At 43.9% G+C, this 23,797-nt stretch overlaps 1 protein-coding gene across 6 annotated transcripts in view; it reads left to right on the top strand.

The window, feature by feature from the left end:
- Positions 1 to 8,982: 8,982 nt before the first annotated feature.
- The window catches only part of IQGAP2 (IQ motif containing GTPase activating protein 2), a 119,210-nt gene continuing 104,395 nt past the window's right edge, over positions 8,983 to 23,797 (top strand). For all 6 annotated transcript variants that reach the window (XM_042875150.1, XM_042875151.1, XM_042875152.1 and 3 more), the window contains exon 1: positions 8,983 to 9,056. In XM_042875150.1, coding sequence (XP_042731084.1) covers positions 9,011 to 9,056 — 46 coding nt within the window. In that variant the 5' untranslated portion in view covers positions 8,983 to 9,010. The remainder of the gene's footprint in view (positions 9,057 to 23,797) is intronic.

Genomic DNA, 23,797 nt, shown 5'->3' on the forward strand with positions numbered 1-23,797 from the left:
CAACAGCAATTTTGCATGTGGCTAAAATAGCTCTGAATTGTGGACTTTAAAACAGATTGCTTCACAGCATATTTAGTTGTGCTTTTCCTTATTCAATCTCTGATGCTGAGATGCTGACAATTCGCTAAATCAAAATGGAAATCCACTTAGTAAAGGAGGAAACATAACACCACACAGAAAAAAGACAACATTGGAGGATGGAGATGAATCATATTTACGCTCTTTTCCTTTTGGCCTTTCTTCTTCTCCTCACCCAAAGAACTCCAAACTGAGACTGGAATTGTGTAATATTCACCTGACTATTCTGAGCATTACATCTAAGACCACGAATTCTCTTCAGGTTCTTGCCTACTCCCTACTGCCTGTACCTTTCACAGCAACCACAGACTCTGTCAAAGAAGGAAGATGCTGCTCTTCAGGGCCTGTCTGCAAGGGTGTCCATACAAATTACAAACCACTTAACCACAAGGATGTTGGGGATCTCCTGGCTTTAAATAAAAACATCACTAGCTTTGCAATCAGACCAGCTGACTGCAAAGAAAGTAGGAACAAGAAATCAGATAAAATTGAAAGTAATTCACCAGCATCCTGGAAGTGAAGCCATTAGTGGATATATTCATATTTTTCCCATTTAGCTTTAATTCTATATACCCTCTCAAGAGCTCCCTTGTGAACTTCGGACTCTGCCTACATGAAAAAGGCAGATTATGGGAAAGGAAATCCTCTTCCTATTAAGGATTACATAGCAGTTTGGAATCTTTTTTAACATGCTTATTTCCCACCAGTCAGGTCTGGGTTCTTGGTGGATTGTTACCTATGAATTACAGAAATCACCCCCAAAAAAGCTCAGGCCTTTTGAGTATAAGTGCTAAACAGCAGCCTAATCCTCAGTGTGTGGGAGGAGTTTATCTTCTGAAGCTTCAGCTAGAATCACAATGTTTAGAATTTGAATAAAATGATGATCCTGTTCAGGAAAATGAATAAATGAGAGGCCACTGGCTATTAGCAAACATGTTGAAGCAAGACCAAAGAACAATTGCTATACTCTTGAGTTACAGGAATGTCACTATTACAGGAGTGTGGTGTGGACTTTAACCTGTCTTTGGTAGGGATATTGCACTGTATGCATTGTGAACTACAATACACACAAAATATGTAACTGCTAAGGACTGGAATATACGGGAATATGGAATCCATGTGTCAGGGAAAAACTCTGGGCTTTGCCCGGCAAAAGTGTAACAGAACTACAGACTGACCACACACCAGGAGAAAGGTGGATAATAGTACACACCTGTTCAAAAAGTCACCTGAAATTCAATATATTACTCTGCACTGTTACTGCTAAATGAACGTTGAAAGCAAGGAAAAATATCTCTTCAGTACAATATAGGGCTCTCTCCATGTGGAAGCATTACTGCCAGCCATGAGGAGGGTATTTTTCTGCAGAATCCACTACCTGGTTATTGAAAATAAACAGGCCCATGTCGATATACTGCAATTTCCAATCTGACCTACAGGTGGTGGAGGAAAAACGATTAATGAGAAAGGTCTGGAAAGATGTTGTGAGCATTGTACTTGCAGTTTCAGTTACCATTGCAAGCTGAGATCAATCACATGCAAGTAAGCATAATGCCTGGCAGACCCACACTTTGCAAGCAAACTATCTTGAACCAGGGACTAGTTTACCTTTGCTCAAAAGCAGTCAGCCCTCCTAGAAAGGATAACATGGTGCAGAGTCATCTGGATGACTCCAGCCATGGCATTTTCAGGAGATCTGTTTCACCGGAAAGCTTGCCTCCTGGATGAAACTTCCCTGATAACGCTGTGGAAATCTTTCAACAGCAAGCAGTCACCAAGAAGAGACACTTAACAAATTATCAAAAATGCATCAGTGGCTTTGACTTTGCCATGATTGTATGCTTCCCTGACAGGGGCCTTGCAGCAGTCTGCAGGACATGCTCTCCAGCAGCTCCTTCCAAGGCTTCCAACTTGAATCTGGCTCTAGGCCTCTCTGCAAGCAGCATTGCATCCACCAGCAAGCCAGTGTCAGCATCTCAATGCTTGCTGACCTATGTGGCCTTCAGGTTAATTTCTATGTGGTATTTCAGATGCTGATTTTAACTTTACAGCTGCAATTGGTTTGAGATCTGATTATCTGAGAAATACTTCTTTTCTCTTACAAAAACAGCAAAGCCACTTCAGAAAAGGAATCCAAACTGATTTAAATAAGAGGAGGTTGCTGACTCTGTGCTTTCTGTGAAGGGCCCTGGATGCTGGAATTAGCTTTCCTCACTTTGTCTCCCAGTGCTTGAGTTTGTCAGTCTTTCAGACACGTTTTTCATTTTTACACTAATGTGAATAATGAGGAGCTTTTCAAAAGACTGGAGCTATGCCAGTGGAAAAGTGGTGGAAATAAGAAGACACGAACCAGGCTAGAGGAAATCCATGGGAGTTCAGATTCTGCTTTATCTGTAGGGCAACTGTCGGCAGGCAGGAAAATAGTTGTAGGGTTGCCATAGCCATCAGTCAGTTCCCTGTAAATGCAGAGCTCCTAGCTCCCTGCTTACAGAATAATAAATAAATAATACATTAATCAGTGAATAATGCATAGACTTTTAGCGGAGTGGAAACATTGCTAAGCACATGCAATTACAAAGAAGCACACAGATGCTGCATTAAAAAAAAAAAAAAGCAACAGTAACCACTGCCAAGCAGACCACCTCTAGCTTGTCGATAATGTGAGGAAACAATCAAGATTTTAGTTTTGCTATATCCAACCCAGTCAAAAGCACTTTTTGCTGAATATGCAAGCTGCAGCCGGGCACAGATGTTCCCTGCTTTCAAACAGTTCTGAATTCGTTTTTATGGCCATTCATTATGTCTAGACAAGGAGGATCACTCCATTCCAAAGTATTCTGTTAAATGAATAAATATTTATTCCAACAGACAAATGGACAAACCTCTTTTCTGGCAGAGTTCTTGCAGAACGATTTAAATCTCTGTCTTGCAAAACTCATGCCACTTCTGCAGGATCCAGGGCATTTGTCCAACACATTTTGAACAAATGCTTTTTTAAAAAACCTGTTCAAGCAGAGAAACTGGTTTCTTAGGTAGCTGGGCAGGCAGGATTTAACCTAGCCTGCCAGGATTCTAACTTCATTCAGGAAAGAAGAGGGACCTTTCGTCTGACAGGAGCGGACATTCACCTTAGATATGCACCATGGGAAGCGCTGTGATGCCTAAGATGAAGTAATTAGCAAGGTATGGAATAGCATCGTATTGCTGCCCCGTGTCTGCTTCTCACTTTCACCACAAGACACACCACTCACCCTCATTTGTAATTAAGTAGCAATTTGTAACCTGACCTAGCTCCTAAAAAGTCTTATTTTGGGGCAGTGTTAAGTCAAATCAGTCCCATGGCTGAGTTAATTGTGTGGTTTCAGAGGCAAAGAAGCACAATAAGCTAGTATTTGCACCAGGCTCCTTTGCAGCTCCATACTGAAGTCCTTCTAGCATGCCAGTCTGAGGGGCAGCTTCTCTTCCTGCATGTCTGCTTTAACAGGCATGTTGTTCCTACATCTAAGCAGGTTATACAAGTATTCAAGACTATCTGAAAGATGCTTACACATGAGCTGTTTCCAACTAGTAGTGTGCAGTGAAGGACATGTGAAGAGTCCCTGCTGAATTATAGCATTGTCATCACCAAGTGGTCACTATCTGAAATCAAAATCCTTAGATTCGTGGCACTAACTTGGAAATCATGAGGTTTACATGCAGTTTTTGCCTCAAATTGTGATGTCTAGGAATGCTCTTTTTCCTCAGAACAATGTAAGTGCCTCAGAACAAAAGTACCACCTCTCTTTGGCAATTGAACATTTAGAGCAAACAATATTGAGTTCTGCAAGTGGTAGCAAGATGAAAGACTTCTGATACTGAAATAATTTCTCTTTCATTTCCTTTTTCAGGTGTCAGTGCTATGCAAAAACATTCTACTCTGCACATTTATATACACTTCTGGTTCCTCCTCTGAAGGCCTGTCTCTGCCAGAGTTATCTGTGCATTTATTTTCATCCCATCCCATAAACTATTCACTCTGCTTTTAAAAACTGCCTTTTCCATTTCAATTTTAAGTAAGTAAACTATTACTAGTTTTGTTTGTTTGTTTGTTTGCTTGCTTGCTTGCTTGCTTGTTTCTTTCTTTTCCTTTTAGGATGATGCCCAACAGGGCTCAGTTTGACCTACTTCTGGCTTCCCTAGAAACTATTGCAAAATCTGAGGGATCTATTCTTCCATACATTGTGCTTATTGTTCAGCATTACCTTCAGTTTCAACCAGGACAGCTAAGAAGTTAGAATCACTTCCTCAGCCAAAAGGAATCATTGCTGCTGATACCGAAAAATGTTTTCAGTACTTCTGTTCTGGGTCTTCATTTTACCAAGCTATGGCTTTGCCATGGTGTTTTGAATGACTTCCACAGCTGACTGCTTCACAGTTCCTAGGATGCTTCTGATGTGATGCATCCTCAGCCTAGCTTCAGCCTTGCTTGCCTTTCTAACAGGAGACTCAGCTGGGATTGCAGACACAGCACATCTGAAGGGGAGTCTCAGGGCAGGAATCATGGGAGGAGCATACTGCCTTACTCACCAGGTTGTCAGCAGCAAGGCAGGCACTGCTCCTTGTGTCTTTTCCTGACTGGGGCAGAGACAGCATGGCTGTGGGATTTTTCAGGGGTCACTGAGGGCAGGTACATGATGGCCTGTTTGTTTGCTTACCTTACAGAATAAATAATGCATTGCACAGATACTGTGCTGAGAGGGAGGATGCAGGCCAGCCAGCTCCCCACACCATCCTTGAGATTCCTTCCCTGCAGTTATTACTGAGGAGTTCAGGACTGCCCAGCAGCTGTATGGAGGCAGTTGCTGATGAGATGTTTCCTCATGTTTCCTGGAGTACCTCTTAACCTTCAGACTTGCTTTGTAAATGCACCACATCATTTGTGGATTTTCCAATCTAGTTTATGAAAACTATAAATCTGGGTCCATGGCTCACCTGGTGCTCCAGTAGGAGTGCTCCTCATTGCATAGGGCTGGAGGTGCTGCTGGGAGCCCTTCTATCTTCCACCTGATGTGGCCCCTGCAGCTGCTCAGGGGACTGTGGCTGTGCTTTCTGTGGGGGGAGCAAGAAATGCAGCCAGCTACTTAGGGTTACATCACTCTGCCATTTGGTCTGTGCAAGCACAAGGGAGGCAAGGACAGCTACAGCTTGCTGCGTATCAATTAGCTGAGCAAAGAAAATAATTGGAAAGGCCCTTGCAGTACCTGGAGCCTGCATAGGGTTTTTCCCCTCCAGTGGTGCTGCAGGGACCCAGGCTGCCCCACTGCAGGAGGTGTCTGCCCCTGATCACCAGGGTGAACCTAGCACAGTCTTTCTTTCATGTGAATGCTAAAATGGAGTTTCAATATGATGCACTAGCAGGAAGAAGAAAAGAAAGAAAGTCTCTGAAATCATCAAATGCCATTTTTCTTTCTATAGGGCAAATGCTGCCAACCAGAGCAATTACAAATAAATGCAATTTACAAATAAAATAAATGTACTGTCACAGAAAAACTGTTGTTAAAGCTGCTGTTTCCAACAAAAAGCCCAGTGTCTCTAATTACCTGCATGCACATGCGTCACTGCTGCATAAGCCACCCAAGAATTTCAAATATCAATATCCTTCTCCAGTTAAAATCCCTCTGTACACAACAGAACTGTCAAGAAGCATGAGGCAGCATAGGCCACTACAGCATTTAGATTTGAGCTCAGTCAATGAGATGCCCAACATTTTTGTTCCTCCCTTATCACAATTTCCCTTCAGGTTTGTTCCCTTTTAACCGTGGAGCAATGAGCAGCTGCCCCTGAATATGCAGCAAGCCGTCACACCGGCCTGCTGTTCCACTCACAAGTAGGTGCGTGGGTTGGCACTGGAGCCAGTAACAACGCATCGAGGAACACCTTCCCACTGTGTGATGCCCTTGATAGTGCTGGGGACATTGATCTCAAGCTCCACTAAAAGACTTGGACCGCGAACAGGAAATGTTCACCCTCAAACATTTACTCTAGATATCTGACTGCACTGATTTCTTAAGTGCCTGCCTCTCAGAAGCTGTGAGAACTACTAAGTCTTCTTTAAGGACTTAGAAGAGAAAATGGGCAGCAGCCTTGAGTCTGCCTAGGACCAGCTAAAAGCCTCTGGTTTGTTTGATATGAGTTACAGGCAGGCTTCCTGGTCACGCCTGGGAGGAGGAGAAGGTGGCAGGAGGGGTGGGCAGTGCATCTGGGGTTTGCGAGCCTCCTATGTGCTGCCAACAGCTGATGGAGTCAGAAAAGCAGGGATTAGCAAATCTGATGTGAAAGATCATGAACAAAGCCACACAGCTACTGCTTGTTACTCCAGCACTCTCACACCTGCCGCATCTCCTGCTGGGAGCACTGAGTTCGTGTCCTACTGCTGTTCTGTAAGCATCATGGAAGGCAATGCTGCCAAAAACTCCTCCATCCTCCCCACTCTGGCCTTTCATTTCTTCTCCCTGCTCTGTGGTACAGAGGAAGAAATTATTTCAAAGAAATTGTCCTACCAAAAGGAAAAATTAAGTAGATTTTCTTTGGGATGGATTGGCTGAGCCCTCACACAGACACAAATATCAGCAAAGAGCAGGAGAACTGTATGGGGAATTTCAGGTGCTGCAAGAGAAGGGTCTACATTTTGTCAGATGCAGTATCAACACATACTGGGCATGTGATGGCTGCATACCATTGTCCTTCAGTGGCAGAATGAAGGGCAGAGATTGAAGAATAAAAGAAAAAGAAGAGAAAGTGTTCCTCTCTTCCAGGCTTAGGCTAAGCAAAAAATAAAAGTCAGCAAAAATCATTTATAGGAAAGATGGTGTTTTCTATCAAATTCACTTTTAACTGAACTTAGTTCTTCATTGGGTTTGGTCACCCATTTTTGCTTCTAAAAGCCAGAGCAAGTGTATGGGAGCTTGCTTAAAGGATGCTTCAGAAGCATTCATAAAGACAGGTGAGGACTACAGCTACTCCAGTGCTGCTCTGCATGCCTGAGCACTAAGTCATCACTCTCTGCTCCAGGGAGTGAGGAAAACCTCAGTGAAGGTCACTGCATTTCCTGCTGGATTACAGATATGCACAGACTCTGCTCTCTCTTCTACCATTTCCCACTGAAGGCTTAGAGGCAGCCGTAAAAGCACAGTACAGCCCTAAAACAAGGAATCATAGAATTTCTCAGGTTGGAAAAGACCTTAAAAATCATTGAGTCCAACCATGACCTAACCATACTACCCTAACTCTTACAACCCTCCACTAAATCATGTCCCTGAGCACCACATCCAAATGGTTTTTAAACACATCCAGGGATGGTGACTCAACCACCTCCCTGGGGAGCCTATTCCACTGCTTAACAACCCTTTCTGTAAAGAAATGTTTCCTGATACCCAACCTAAACTTATCCTGATGCAACTTGAGGCCATTTCCCCTCATCCTGCCACCTGTCACCAGTGAGAAGAGACCAACCCCACTCTCTCTGTAAGCACCTTTCAGATATTAGAAGAGAGCAATAAGGTCTCCCTTCAGCCTCCTTTTCCCCAGACTGAACAGCCCCAGTTCCTTCAGTCTCTCCTCATAGGACATATTCTCCAAGCCCTTCACCAGCCTTGTAGCCCTTCCTTGGACCTGCTCCAGCACCTCAATGTCCTTTCTGTACTGAGTTGCCCAAAACTGAACACAGTACTTGAGGTGAGGCCCCACCAGTGCCGAGCATAGGGGCAGGATTACTTCCTAGTCCTGCTCACATGTTCTTGATACAAACCAGGATACCATTGGCCTTCTTGGCCATCTGGGCACACTGCTGGTTGATTTTCAGCTAACTGTCCATCAGTACACCAAACTCCCTTTCCATCAGGCAGCTTTCTAGCCACTCCTCCTCAAGTCTGTAGGGTTGCCTGGGGTTGTTACGACCAGAGTGCAAGATCCAACACTGAAACTCATACAGTTAAACATGCCTCTGCCTCCAGCCCTGCTCACATCCAGTCTTCTCTGGTGCATCCCAGGTGTTGTCCAGGAGCTGGTGGCCACCACACTGTCACAGACTCTGGAATTGCAGCAGGGTAATGCACTGCCTGCAGCAAAGCCTGGCCTGAGGGTAGCCAGCAGTGAGAGCACCCACCCCATTCCTACGCCTTGGAAAGGAACAGGCCTGAAGCTGCACCTTGTCCTGAGGTGCCTTGACTGCATAGCAAACTGCAGTGGTGGCTTCTAGGCACAGTAGGAATGCTGCTTGTGGAGTACAAGACTTATTTGACAAAGCAAAACTGCAGGTCGGAATCCCATGCTTGGTATCTCAGCCCTCCTCACCACTTCTTTTCAGGAAAAAGACCAGAGAGGTGCCATGGCCTTTCCAATTTTGGTTCAACCTGTTTTCTATTTCACTGTAGTTGTCACTGGCTTTTTTCTTACTTGCTCTTTTTTTTTTTTTTCTTTCATCTTTCTTTTTTGTTTTGCTTTCTTGCTTCATCCTGTTGTCTTTTATTTTGCTACTGTTGTCTTTTATTGTTTTAATATTTAACGTTTTGTTTTTTTGTTTCCCTCCCCTTCCTCTCCTCCCTCCTCCCCCCTTTTTTTCTTTTTATCTTCTTTGCTTTCCGCCTTCTTTGGGGCTTTTCGTATTATTTTTTTCCAATTTCTTTCCTTTGCTCTTTCTCTTCCCTTTGTTCTTTCCTCCTCCTTGCCTTGCCTTGCCGTGCCGTGCCGTGCCGGCCCCGCGCCCCCCTCCGCTCCCCCCTCCGCTCCCGTGCGGCGGCGCCCCATAGCTCTCACGCCGCCGCTGCAGCCGTACCCCACATCCCCGCGTCCCAGCGTGGGGCGGGCGCGGCCGAGCGGCAGCAAATCAGCGAGGGGCGGCCGGCGCATAAGAAGGGCCGGCGGCAGCGGGCGCCGTCCCTCCGGCGGCGGCAGGATGCACCATGAGGAGCTGGCGCCCTTGCAGCGGCCCCGCTATGGCTGTGAGTCGGTGTGGGTCGGGGACGGCGGGAGCAGGGCGCTCTGGCGGTGTTGTTAGCCCCTCTCCTTCGCCGGCTTCGGTTCGATGGGCAAAGAGGAGCTCTGGGGAGGATAAAGGCAACCCCGCCGGCGCCGCTGCAGAGCGGCGGTGCGCTCCGGCTTGCCGTAGCTTTCCTCGCAGCGACCCCCGGCAGGATTCCGGGCAGGTTTTCTGGCCGCTGTGTTGTCTTTTTAGAAAAGTTTCTTTTCGTTTAGAACTTTCTGTACGCGTTGTGGCTGCAGCTCCGCGTTGTAACTTCAGCGCTTTACGTTCTAGTCAGAGCTCCGGGTTTTAATTCTGTAGCATGGCGTTATAGGTGTCACACTGGTTTGTGACCAGAATGCAACTGCATCTTTGAAGTTACAACTTTACAACTTCTGGATTGCAGCTTCACAATTCTGGAGGACAGTCTCAAGTGTCGTCCTATAACTTAGTGGCTTTGGAGTAGACCTTTATAACTTTAAACTCCAACGTGAGTGAGGTGAAAAGCAGTGCAGTTACCAGGTGTTTCCTTCCCAGTGAACTGTATTTGTTTCCCAAACCTCCGATTACAAAAAGTCCTGAGCACTTTCCTCCTACTGCTGTTGTGCTGGGATCTTGCTCAGCCTGTGCTTTCTATTGGTTCCTTTGGGCAGCAAGGTTTAAGCCCTTGGTTTTGCCATCCCAGTAAGGAGGTTTTGATACTTTAGGCAATGTTAGAAATGAATGTGCAAATTATTTGCAAAACTCAGAGTGCCCTGCAGTCTTAATGAGCAGCTTTCCAAGTTTTGGTGTGACAGTTTTATTTAAAGCTAGTTCGAAAATGTTTTTTTATAGAAACACAAAATCTTTGACTGCTGGAGGCAATGCCTGCCTTGGGAAGAGTGGGGGAGCTGGAGCCTGGCAATGGGCCCCTCAGCTCAGAAGCCCTTCACTCTCCTGAGTGTTCCCCTCTGTGGACACCTGCCAGGTGGTGCAGGTTGAGGGCCTGCAGATTTCATTTTCCGTTCCTGCTACCTACTGGATATCCCAGAGACTTTTGGAGGTGTTCTAGTGTCTTCTGGAGATGGTCACTGAAGGTCAATATTGATGATGTTTTCTGGAGTGGTTGCTGGAGATGCGTGTTGTGTGTCTGTCCCGCTGATGAAGTTTTCTTTTGGAGTTGATCTTGGAGTCACCTTAACTTGCTTTGCTGTCACTTGTGAGGCAGAGCAGGGGACAGGGCCTTGGGAGACACAGTGCTGAGGGTGACCTCTGCTACTTAGTGATCCAGCCCTGAATGGATGTTTTGTCCACTTGTTCAACACACAGGAACTCATCAGGTGCAGGTGATGTGGCCTCAGCAGCAAGTGCTTTGCTTGACAGACTTGCTCTGGCTTCTTCTTGGGACCTGTGCATCTGGACAGATGACGTGTTATCTGCCATAAAGTCCAATGCAGTTAAAGATGCTTTGACAAGGAGTAAAGGGCCCCTCCACTGTGCCTTGGTTTTCACCTGGATGTTAGGGGTTGTTGATTGCCTTCCAGCCTGAGCTGCTCAGGGTGTTGCCTTAAGAATCCTGCTCTCCTATGTGCTGTGGGAAAGAATGATCACAATTAACATGCGAAGTATTTTTAAGATATGATCTCATAATAGTATTCTGAGTTCAGAGGGGTTTTTTTTGTTTTTGTTTTTGTTTTTTTTTTTTTGCTGGCCTGAGTGGTCAGTGTGTGAAGCTGTAGCCTCTCTCCTGGCCTTGGTCATTAGTCCCAGGGAGCAAAAGGAGTGGACAAAAGTGTCCTTCTGTCTTTTCTATATACCATTTCTCCTTTGACCAGTGCCCTCTGTATGCATAGACTCTGGTGGATGTTCAGTCACTCAGATATTCAGCCTACTGTAAATTGTAGATTCTCTTTATAACTCAAATTGCACTTTGAATCCCTGAGAAGTACAATTCCCTACACTGAACAATGCGTCTACAATGACTTCCCTAGAAGAGTTAATAAGTTGTCCAAGTTAGACTATCAAACTTTCAAGTCTTGCTCTAGCAACCTCATACTGCTTTTAACATTTAACCTAACCTGGACTTTTGACTTTGGCTTCAAGTTCCTGGCAGAGCCTGCAGGTTGCTCTGAGGAAGGTTGGTGCTTTACTGTGACTACCTCTGCTGGGAAATACATGTGCGCAAGTAGCATTTCATTTTGGTGTCTAAAGATGCACACAGATTTCAGATACGTTTTGTAGCCTGATGCAAACTGGTGTGGTGGGAAAAAAAAAAATGTAGCCCTGCATGTAAGAGCTAATAACATAAAGGTAAAGTAATTGGGAAGACACCCCTAATTTAAATACTAGCTTTGTGTTTCTAGTTTTGCTAATGTAGTTAGTCAAAGACACGCATCTGGAAAAAATCCTCATAGCTGATCATTTTCATCTTTAGAGCCAGGAAATAGCTGAACAAAACCAAGCAAGAGGATCCCCTTCTGGTGCTAGTTCAGGGTGAACACTATTCACTGAAGAAACTGTTTCAGAACAAAGCCTTTGGGCCTTCTTTTAGACTTTTGCTGCCAAAACTTTGTGACTTCATGGACCACTTATTAAAAGGTGCCTCCAACTCTGTGTGCTGTCAGTTACTTAAGGAAAAGGAAAGGTAAAAAGCTGTAGAAGTTTTTCTTTGGTGCTGTGCTGAGTCTGTCAGATGTCTGCGTCCAGCACAAACTCAAGTGAGATCATATAAGTAAGAAGGAAGTAGCTCATACAGCAGAAACTGTGTTAACAGGCTCACTGCAACTGAATTTATGTAGCTGGTTTCCAGCCTGGCTACAGCTGTTGCCTGGCTTATTTCTCAATCCCAGCACAATCAATTGCAGAGTTTGACCAAATTGCAGCTAATGGGGGCTTAATAGAACTCGAGGTACAAGCTATTTCTGTGATGAAAATGTTTGGTGTCATAGAAGACGAAAAGTGTAATTCTTGGGAGTACTACCCAGATTAACTAAGTGTAAAGTTTGGGATGTAAGGCAGCACTTTGTCTTTGAGGAAAATATGCTTTCCCCAAAACTTTGTTCTTTTTTTATCTTGGTCTCTTGGAAACCTGTGTGAATTAACAAATACATACGTGCATTCTGTAAGAAATGCCTGAATAGCTTCATGACACTGCTAGGAATGCAGTATAGCTGTAGTGAGTGCAGCTATGGATGTCTAGATTTGCAAAGGATTTCAGGCATTTCCATGCTCTGTATGTCTGAATTAACATCTGTGTTAGTGGCCCCAGGTCCCTTCTCTAAGCAGAAGGGAAACTAAGTGCTTCAGCATCACCCAAGTTACTGAAAGGGAGGTGTGATGATATCTGTTTGAACGAAGTATCGCACAGTCTCATCCTCTAGTTTTGTTCTTCCTGTGAATTGAAGCACGGCTTTGCTATCAGTAGCTTGCAGCTTGTCTCATGTTGATGAGCAGATAGAGAAGCCTTCATCTTCTGTGCTGAAGCTGGACAGCTGGCAAATGGGTCTGACCTGGGTGTGTGCTGGGTGTGTGCCAGTCTGATCTGTCTGTGGCATCCAGTGGTGAGGGTTTTGTTGCTGCTTCTGGTCATGGTTTCCAGGAGTGCCTCTGCCTGATGCTCGTGGTTATTGGGTGAGACAAATGAGCAGCATGGAGCTTTGAGGGCTGCTCTGCCTGTGGAGATAGGCAGGGCAAACCTGAAGTGTAACACTTCCTACACCTCGATGAAACTGCACCCTAATTCAGGATGTGAGTGCTTGCAAAGCAGTGGCTTTTAGAAAAGTGTTTAAATGGAGAATCTATGAATTCGTCTGTATTGAATGCAGGGGAACAAAAGACGATTTTTTTCAACTGGATAGGAAAAATTCTTTTGGTAAATGTTCCATAGGACTTTCTTAAATGAAAACAGATGGGTAAAAAACTTTTTTTTTTTTTAAAAAAAAAAGCTTAACTGTATCCTATGCATATATATTCTTCTGGGTGTATGCTTTCTTTAGCACTTGCGGCTCTTGAGAACACTTTCCTTTGTTATTGATGGGTGTAATTTGGCAACCAAATACTGTTTATCTCTTCTACTCTTTTGTACATTGCTAATAATTAAACTGCTGAATGAGAACTTGAAAAGTTTAACTGCTTTGTTTAACCAAGTGCTCATAATTCATGTGGTAGGAGTGGCTCCATGCGCTTTTTGTGCAAGGCTCATCTCCTGGTAAAGAAGGGAGTGAGCTCTGTTACAGCACGCTTACAGCTACTTGAACATTGTTGAAACAGGAAATATTAATATTGCACTGGAAGCAGGTTTTATAGCACACGCGAGTGCGCTAGATCAAGTCCAACTCTGGAGGCGGTGAATTGGAAGCATGCAGATGCACAGCCTGCCTTCTCTGTTAAGTGGGGTTTCAGCTACATAGTTGCTCTGGCTCAAGATTTAGTGGTCACTGTTGCTGATTCCAGTCTGCTCTGAGGTTCTAGGAATATGTTGGGTGTAAGGTAGGGGAAAAAATGCTGGCAGTGATAGGCAGGATTGGTGGGTCATACTTCAGTGGGATGATAAGCACACTGTGCTGTGCCTCCCACAGCAAATGATTAACCTGATATGTTTGCTTTACTACTGAGGCTGTTTGGGTGATTTTTTAAATTTTTTTTTTCCTTTGGAACATGCATCTTCAAGCCATTATGTGTTATGGAACCAAACTGCTGGCAAGGTGGAGAGGGAGCAGTGCCCATGATGTGAGATGGTGGAGATGCAGTGGGGAGCAGTATCCAGGGCGGGCACCTTGCTTGTGGGTGCAGTGAGAAGGGCAGAGGCATGGGCTGGGCCCTGCACAGCTCTCTGGTGGATCAGCACTTCCTGTGCTTCTGTGCTTGTGCTTGACTTCAAAAAGCCACAGACATCTGCAGCAGGGGTGCCAGTGCTTGGAGTGGGGGTGCCAGCAGAACATGCACTGCGTCAGTGTCAGAGGTGGGTGGAGGGAGATATAGGTGGGTTCCCCTGACAGGGATTCTCTGGTCTGCCAGACCATGGCTGGTGAAGGCAGGCATTGCTTCAATCTGCTACATGGGACAGAAAAGGGAACCAGGGCCCTTGGAGATCTGTGGAGCAGAGCAAAGAAGTGCCTTGCATAAGAGATCAGCTTCCCTGCTGCCCCTCAGTCAGGTGGTATCTGCAGAAACTCTACAGGGTACCCTTCTTTGCTCCAAATATGTTTTAAAATGCTAAAGAAAATAAATAGCTGATAAGAATGTTTGTTGTTGTCAGCGTCAAATTAAGTTGCTGTTTTGTTCAAGTGAGTGTGTCTTTGCAAGAAACTTACCTAGGGGATCATGTCAGTGCTATTGTTAACACGTTGCTCAATGCAAATCTATAGGGAGTCAAATTTGAACAGTAACTCATGGCTCTGACTCACATCCATGGACAAACAACTGCCAGCCCATGGAGCTGCTTCCTCAAGGTATGGAGCTGCTCAACCCTCAGCCTCCAGAGCTGGCAGGGATTGCAGTTCTCTCCTCAGGAGCTTCTCCAGGTTGGGTACACAGGCTGAGCACTAGCAAAAGCAGGCAATAAGGGACATACTCTCTGCACATCCTCTGTGAACCTTCACCTACTCTATTCAGTGTGTAGCAAAATCCCTGTGGCTTCCAGTGAGGTGTTTATACTGATTCTTATCTGGCTCCAAAAATCTATCTGGACATCCAGACTGGGAAATGAATAGTTGTACATACTAGCCCTATTTTATTGGCCATTTCACCTAAAAAGTGAGGGTATCCTCCCACACTTGTGCTTGATTTGTACAGCTACTCAAAATGCTGGGTGTATGTGCAGAATGGGAGCCTCCCAGTAGCCAGAAGCCCAGCATAGAGCAGTAAAAGGGGAGCTGAGTTGGAAAAAGCCTGAACTATGTACATAAATATTTTCTGTTACGAGGGCCAGTATTCTGCAGGGTTGAAGGCCAGTGAGTCTTCTACTTGTGTTTTTACAGGATTGTGTGGAAGGTGTTTTGTAGCTCAGTACAGAGGGTACCTGTGCCTGGAAAAACAGTTAAAGCGACTGAAAACAAGATAACATGCTTAAAAACTGAAGGACATAGTGGCTTTGCTGAAAACATGGTCCTATATCTAGGTCCAGCTTCTTTCATAAGTGAAACTGCTGATTTCAACCAGTCTTAATTACAGTGGGATCCCAGCTCCCACCTCGCTGCTGACCTTTGCAGATTCTGCATAGCCTGAACTTGCTGAGATACTTTCAGTTGATCTTATGGATTGCTGTGAGCCATGACTCTCAGCAGTGTGGTGGCACAGAGACCCAGCCTGTCTGGAGTCTGATCACTCCTTCAAAAGCTGATCTGCGTGGCTGGGTTTCAGCCTCTTCAGTGGCTGTGGTGACACAGCTGCTCATGCTGACCCTGTGACAGGCAGTATTTATGGCCAGGTGGGACTGCAGCAGCCAAGATTTAAATGAGTTTAAATTGCTCTGGAACCGCACCCTGTAGCTGTGGTTTTGTGTGTGTTTTCAGTTGGTTCTGCTGGTGTGAGAAGCAGTCTTGACTCTTTTTTCTTTTTTTTTTTTGGCTGGGTCAGGCCTAATCCCACAGTCAGATCTGCCAATCTGACGGTATAGCTGGCATGGGTATGAACACCAGGATCAGGCCAAGCTAATCTGAGCTGTGTTACTGCTGCGTGTGTTGGTGAAGCATGCCTGCACAGGGGCAGTGAAACATGGGGATGACAGTGTACTGGGGGGTCCTGGGCACACACAGGTGGCCCTTGTGGGTGGCCCTGCTTCACACACTGCAAGCTCAGTGCCCCACCTGCCTGCCAGGATGGGCTGTCTCTCAGCTTTCTTCTGGCCAAAGCAGTTTTGAATTACAAAAATGGTTGTGTTTTTTTTTTTTTTTTTTAAAGAATTTGCTCTCACATGCTGTAGTTTCATAAAGCCACAATTGTCAGTAAAGGTGCTGCAGCACTCACCAGGCGCTGCTGAAGAGCTATGAAAACTAAGAAACTGTCTAAACATTGGACTACTTGAACAAGAAGGGAAAAATATGCTTCTTGTACAAAAAGTGTCAGTGTATTTTTCCATCCCTTCTTGTAACGCTATTCTGAGTTGCAAGGCCTCAACTGTGGGGACAAGAAGTGGTTTGTGACATGCGCTGCTTGTTTCTGGAATTTTTACCTGTGGCAGGGAGAATAATTGGCTCAGTCGATACCTGTCCGGCCTCTGTTCAGCAGTAAACAAGGCTTGATTTCCATACGCTCTCAAAACAATGTAACAGAAGAAATAACACACTGAAATAGCAGCACAGGGCTTGTGGTAGTGTAATTTGTGCTGGAAAGAACAGCAATTACGCTTAGATTAATCTGGGATAGTATTTACCCAGGAAATATGTTTGGCTGTTTTTACAAAACCGGGCACAGAGAAAACATTATTTCATTGTATCTGAGCTCACGCTGTTTTGAATACCACTTTTCAGAGTGTGGCAGTTGTTGCTTGCTATGGTCTGTGATGGCAGAGAGATGGACAAGACCTGGTCTGTGTGTGTTAGCCAGATTGCCTGCAGCGGTGGGATGTGACTGCTTGTCACTTTGGGCTTGCATCACCTCTGGCCATGGTCATAATAAATCTTTAGGAAATGCATTGCAACACTCTAGAAGCAATATGTGTTTTATCAGATGCAAAGGAGATAGATGCATATCAGGGGTGGCGATGGAGACTAAATGCGTGATTTTGCTGAAGATGTAACTGATGTGGATTGTTTTGAAACAAACTGAATGTAATTTTTTTTTAGTATTCTGGACAGTAAAAAAGCAAAATAAGGGCTGCTGTTCTCCGTGACACTGGACCATGGCAATAACACTTGGTAAATTCTCCTTTTTTTTTTTTTTTTGTACACTTGGGCAAAATTAAGTACCTCCACAAATATTTAGAGATGCTTCTGATAAAACTGAATTTCTGTAACATTTGCCTGTTTCTTTACCTGACACTATGCAGTAGGCTGAGGATCAGCAATAAAGTGCTGCTGTGCAGGCTGAAAATGCAGCTTGATGAGGGGTATGTCTAAGATCTCCAGATGGATGAAGAAAAAAGCAATCAAAGTGTTCGGGTTCCTAGAGCAATAGCAGAATTTGTAAAATCTACAATGGTGATGAAGTTATTTCAGTTTAATTTCTAGAAGTCATAAAACAGGCTTTCTTGGAACCTGATCATCTGCATGGGAACTGTTGCTTCTTCAGAAGAAGTGTCTTCCTTCAGCTCACTCATGACAGCAGTTAACTTGCAGTCTAGCAAAAGCTGAAAAACTGATAGTGAGATAACAATCTGTGTTGTGACAGTGAGTCTCTGCAGAAGGAACTTCCATGTAGTATTAGCAGTTGTGATGGAGCAGTTATTTTTCAGACTACTTGGATCCCTAAAGTGGTTAAGTACCTTGGAGAAAGGAGGATAACAATAGGTGGTAGGAGTGAGAAACCAGCACAAAGCCCAGGGGAGCAAATTGTTAAAGCTGTAGTGAAAGTGCAACGTTTTGAAGCAGTGCTTCTGCAAAGTGAGTGGACTGCAGCTATGCAGGAGATGACAAAAGTCAGCACTGAGTCCTTGCAGATGTTATTTCCCATGTTGGGTGGAGAATTCAAAACCTGAGAACTAATAGTTCAAAATGGTGTTAAATTCACGTGCCTTGCTTGTGCTATGTTGCCACAACAGTAATGAATGCTAAATGTGCTTCCTGTGTTTTAGCAGTCTGTTTTACTATTTCAAGCAGAATGTTTTTGTTTTGAGATGTATCTCCTGATATTCTCTTGCTATTTTATTCACAACTGACACTTAACATTGTCACTGAAGCGTTTTCACGAGTGGAAATACACTCAGGGCAGTGAAGAGGCTGTCCTGAGGTCAGCTCTTGCTGCATTAATCTAAATCTTTTTGAGTGGAGACAAGCAACCTGAAAAATTAAAGACAAGGGGTTGACAAAATTTTTGTGTCAGTTTAGAGGAAATCTGAATTCAGTAGATCTAACAGGCATGCACCCACCACTTTCTACACATGATTTAGTGAAAGCATATCTTGTGTGTGCAGCTGTCAGTGACTTGCAGTGGAAATGGAAGAGCTCTGTTTATTGATAAGGGGGAACATCTGGTCCACTTCTGATCTAATAACCATGCACTAAGGTAGCTGTGTCTTTGTCAGATTGGTTCTGACTCTCAGTTTGTAGGCCATTAGACCTGTTGAGTGAAAGGGTGGGGTTTTGTTTGCTCTTTTCTAACCTTATTGTGAGAGCTGAGATAAGGCTTTTAGACTGTTGGTGCTTCAGTTCACTTCCTCAGTTTTAAATCCTGGGAAAATGTAATTCTTATTTCTGGGCATGTATTTGAGCAAGAAATAAGGGTCAGACCACTTGGAGAAGTCCCTAGGTACAGCATGGGCAATCGCTGTACAAGCAGTGCTTGCCTGTGACTGGTGCCTGGCAGTGAGGGAGCCCTGGGAGAGGATTAACTGGAGCCAGTGCTGCTGGTCCTGATAACTTTGTGGGCTCTGGTTGCTCACTGTGGAGCAGAGGCAGACAGGCAGGCTGCAGGTGATAGATGAGGCCATTACTGATATGGCACCGCCTTTGAAGTACTTACCTGCGTGGGTACAGCATGTTTGTCCTCTACCTTCAAGAACCTATCATCTCACCTATGAAGCAGGAACAAAGAATCTCTCTCCTGCCTTACTGCACCTGGATGGACTGGCACAGTCAGTGACAAGTTTCTAGGGCGCGGTCTGGGTTTGTAAGCCCTTATGCTGCACCTCTGTCCTCCTTTTTTCTGCTGGTTCCTGCTTATGCTGGGTCACCTCAGCTGGAGGAATAGCCAAGTGCATTGTGGTCTGTGAATTCTTTTGCAGGCAGCTGAACTGCCCTCCCTGGAGAGCTGGGAACATGCCAGGAGCTGACCTGTCTCTGCTGCTAGGTGCGGAGGCATCCCTAATTGCCTGAACTTATTACCATGTCTGTCTATTGATGTTCTGTACCATGTCGTTACTTTCCTGTGATTTATAGGCCATTTTTACATTAAAACTTTTCAATTTAATTCTATGGGTCAATTAATTCTGTAGATGCAAATTAAATTGGCTCAGCTATGTTATCCCTACTTCTTAAGGTTTTCTTCCTACCCACTGACATCTAAAAAGCTGCTGTGTGCTTATATATAAAAAAAATTGAAATTACAAACTTCAAAGATATTGAGACTCTAGCAATTATTTAGGAAGGGAAAGCAAAACAGATATGTTCTCCAAGTGTAAAGCTGCCAATCTCATGGCATGCATGTTTTTCTGATTTTTATTAATGTACTATTGCTTGTATCTTAAAGTTAAAAAAAGAGCTTTGCATATCCAGGTGTTTTCTGAATGTCCTTTCAGAGTGCGGAGAGAATTAAACAGCATTTTCGACTTTGATGGAGGACGGACTCTGCAGCAGACTGACAGCATGGGAAGGAGCAGGGGACAGTGAATTGTCAAAAGAGCCCTGAAGTCCAGATGTTGGGACTGAGTGTCTCTATGGTGCAGTCTTTCTCAAGATTTACCCAGTGCTTAAGTGATGTTTTTGCTTCTGGCTTTACTTAGGCAAGTGTTTCTGTCCTCCTGAGTCTCATAGTTCAGATGTTGAGGCTCATGCAACTCTTGTCTGTGTTACTCAGACTCAGTTTTCTCCGCAGAGCATCTCTTTCTTGCTACAGCATTCCTACTTGTCACCTTTCCTGTTCTTTGACCTACATCTAACCACATTTTCTTCTGCCTTCAGTGTGAGTTTTCTGGTGGGGTGCTTTCTGATGTTAAACTCCCAATGATCTCAACACCGAATCAGTTTGCTAGCTGTTTCCTCTCAAACAGGTTATCACTCTGGGCCTTTTTTAGGAGGTGGAAGGAGCTTTTTCCTTCTCTCTCCCCTCTCCTGCTCCTATTTTTGTCTCCCTCCATTCTCAAAGCAAAGAGCAGCTGCTTATTTATCAACATCCAGGCAGAAGGCATTTATTACAAGCGCACCTGAAATTGCATTTGTGTTCTCAGACTGTCATGCGAATCAGATTTTTGACACTTGAAAGACCAAAAACAATGATAGGTAACAGGGAGTTATCTCAGTTGGTGATCATTTAAATGGCAAGTAGTGTTTTGAAATTCTCCTTTGGAATAATGACAGTGACCAATACTAGGTTTCAACTAGCTTGCAATTTGGTGAAGCATCAATTACTCCTGTCAGTACTCTCTGGCTTCTTCAGTCTCTAGAATACCCTGTAGCCACAGTAAGCTGAGTACTTTTTCCTGTTTCCTTGAGAGAACTAAGACATCTCGAACAGCTTAGTTAGAGTGACTAGCTACTGTTTGCAGAGTAGAGCATCTAAACTGACAGCCACAGGAGTGATAGAGCCATAGGTAAACTCAACATGTGCAAACAGAGGAGGGGTGGACAATCCTGAATCCAGACTCCCTGTTGTCACTGCAGTGAGTTCAGTCTGTGCTCTGTCTCTTCCCCCTGACAGCCTCTAGTCTTTTCTGCTCTTCTGCTCTGCAACACCTTGTGCTTCATCCACAAACATTTATGGGTGGAGTTGTGGCTGCAGGTGATGTGGTGTCTAAATATAATGAAACATGCCTCTGGGGCTCAGCAGATGTGTCTTCTTGCTGTAGACAGTAACATTTTTCTGTGCAGCTATTTTTCTGTACAGCTGAGCTGCTTATTTTGCTAGCCTGGCAATATTAAAATATTTTTTCATTATTGCTTTTATATTTTGTTTGTGTTAAGTTGAATAGGTAGGTAAGGCAACTTAATCTGTATTGCAAAAATTTTAGCTACTTTATTAAAGACTGTTAGTATATATTGCTAATAAAAAGCAAACATTTAAAGTAGTTCTAGTGAAATGAACAGAGCAAATGTGTCAAAATACTGGAATTCAACTCCCAACATTAAGAAAGCCATGAACATATGAAACTGACAGAGGAACCTTTCACTCTTTAATAGTTGGTTCCTCATGAATTTACCACTGGAGAAGGAAAGCCTGTCGGAAAATCCTGCTGGAATATGTTATATTATTTCAAATGCCTTGAGCCCCCAGTGAGAATCTTAACTGCTTTTTTTTTCTTTTAACATGCCTTATTTAAAAGCCCACATGAAAAACGTCATGCTGCTCTTTAACACAACTTACAACCTGACTAACTCCTTAACAGTATAGATTTTCCCAAGCTTTTCTCAAGCTTGACTGTGTTAATGACCATCTAGGTGAAGATGGGATGACCTGCCAGGGTAATAAATAACTTTTCATTGGTGTTCAGTGCCTTTTCATTTCCATCAGCCTCAGTTCTTAAGGCTTGTAACTTTATTACAGTAATGTAGACTGAGTTGGTATCAGCAAACAGTTTCAAGATCGACTAGATAGTTCACAGAAAGAAGCTAACAGTTACAAAGGTACCCTGAGTACCTGAATCTTGAGGACAAGGGTTGCACTGAGGTGAAGTGTACAGAGATAAACAGCTTTAATAAGGAGTTACCTGAAATATTTCTACCAACAATGAGGCTGGCAGTTAAATGTCAGTGGAAGCAGATGGCAACAGGCAGGCTTAAAAACTGCATTTCATGCTTATAATTTTAGATGACATTTGCTTTGAAACTAACTGAAATTGGTTAGGATTAGATTTTCCTTCCTTCAAACTCACATTCTGTCTCCCTCCTTGTTCCTCCAAGCATATAGAATAAATACACTGAAGTTAAAATACAGTAAGTTTTATTTCACTGCATGAGTTAAAGTACCTTAGCAGGTACACCTTATTGTACTGCAGAAAGCTTGATGTCTGAAAAGAAGACTAAGGGTTATGTATAACTGCATGCAAAATGAACATTAAGTGTCCTAATTGTGCATATGATTACTTGCTGAGTGCCAAATTCATCTGTGTAGTTAAATGTGACTTTGTGAGAAGTCAGGTATCGTAAGACGTGTCCAGGAGTCTGTCAGCCCTCTACCAAGGTCAACATCTGACAGACTCTTGAAATCTAACAGTTTTGATACTTGGCTCCAGAAGCATGGGTTGTGGTTGCTGTTGCATCATAGACCCTTTGTACCACTAAGATTCAAGAATTGAAATAGTACTCCATTTCTGTAAATGGATGTGGTTGGACTTTGTGGTATGAGATACAGAAGACTGAGGCCTTTTGTCAGAGAAGTGAGGGGCAAATGCCTCTGGGAGAGTAAATGGACAGGCGTAAGTCTCCACAAGAAAACTCCAGGGAAGGAGCATTTTAGCAAACACGTTATTTTGCATCAAGATGTCCTTTTACTGTTCTTATTGTAGGAAAAAAATGGTGAAATGATGCTTCATTTTTCTCTATGTAATGCCTGGCAGTGAAATCTGGTCCAGAACAGTGACCCAGTAGATCCTGCATGACAGATCTGTGAGATTCTCTGTCTGGAAGATGTGTATTTGTGTATGAAAATCTGAGCCTGTATGCTTCAGACAATGTAATAACCAGATTAAGAAATCCACAGTCTTTTCTCAGGGAAGAAGAAAGCAGTTATTGAGGGGAAAAATAGAAATTCCAGACTGAAGGGCTTCATAATTTGACCAAGTGTGTTAGTCTACTGTCTTTGGCAAAACTGTCACCCATGTTGACAACTGTGGTAGATTTTGGTTGCTTTACTTTCTGTTCAGAGCCCTTTCTGGAGCAGATGTTTAGCAAATTGACTCAACTTCCTTAACTGGAGCCATAGAAAGAAGATTCAGGCCATCTGGTTGAATTGCTGAGACATGTTCTAGTTGCTTGCAACTGTGCTTTTTGGAAGGGGAAGTCTATAGAAGGCTGTCCTGACCAGAACATTAGATTTTTCTACTAAAGAGAAATATCTTCCAACACAACAGCAGTCCTGTAGGTACTCTATGCCTTAACAGAACTCCTGTAATATACTTGGTTTTGTAAAAAGTTTTTCTTGGTGACCTTTTGAATGATCTCCGTTCAGTTTTAGGTGGCATTTTTTCCTCTGCACAGTCTGTAAACTGTGGCACTAGATACCTGCAATTTGGTATTTGGGAACAGAGACTTAGGAGGAAACTGTCTGCCTCTGTAGCTTTGAGCAGTGTTTTTCCAACAGCTGTGTGTGTAAACCTGTTCACACAATTATTTTCAGCTGCCTGGAAACACTGTAAGCTCTGGTAACAGTGAACCTGGTCAGAGAGTATGGCCACTTCACAATTCTGCTCCAGTTATAAGGGGTGGATGGTGCACCATTTGCTAAGGTAGCTCCAGGAGCAACCATTGAGCCATGGTAGTCTATGCAGAGCCAGTCCTGTCTACCTGATAGTACAAATTTTAACAGAAATAAAAGATGACACTAAATTCATTGGACTAGATCGTTCATGTTACGAAAGTATACAACTACTTAATCCTGTAACCTAAGATTTTGGCATCAACCTTGATTTAAAATGCATTAAGTTTTTTCTTGAAGCTCCAACACTGAAGTGTGATGGCAGATGCTTCATGTTTAGAGACTTTCATGGTGCAAACAGCTGCAAATGGAATGTTGCCTGGAGTCTGCTCATCACTGCTTTTGTAACTGGCTCTGAATTCACCAGAACAAAGCATCACTCTGGAGGTTTTGTGCAAGGGGCTCTTGGCTTTTATTTTAGTGTTCTTTGAGCTAATGCAGTACAACAGTTAAACACCTGCCAGTGCACTAGTGCTGGTGATATGGAGATAGACTTCAGCAGAGGAGGCAGGAAGATTG

Source organism: Lagopus leucura, unplaced genomic scaffold (genome assembly GCF_019238085.1).
Source record: "Lagopus leucura isolate 7727_CA_CO unplaced genomic scaffold, USGS_WTPT01 Super-Scaffold_100014, whole genome shotgun sequence".
Taxonomy (NCBI): Eukaryota; Metazoa; Chordata; class Aves; order Galliformes; family Phasianidae; genus Lagopus; species Lagopus leucura.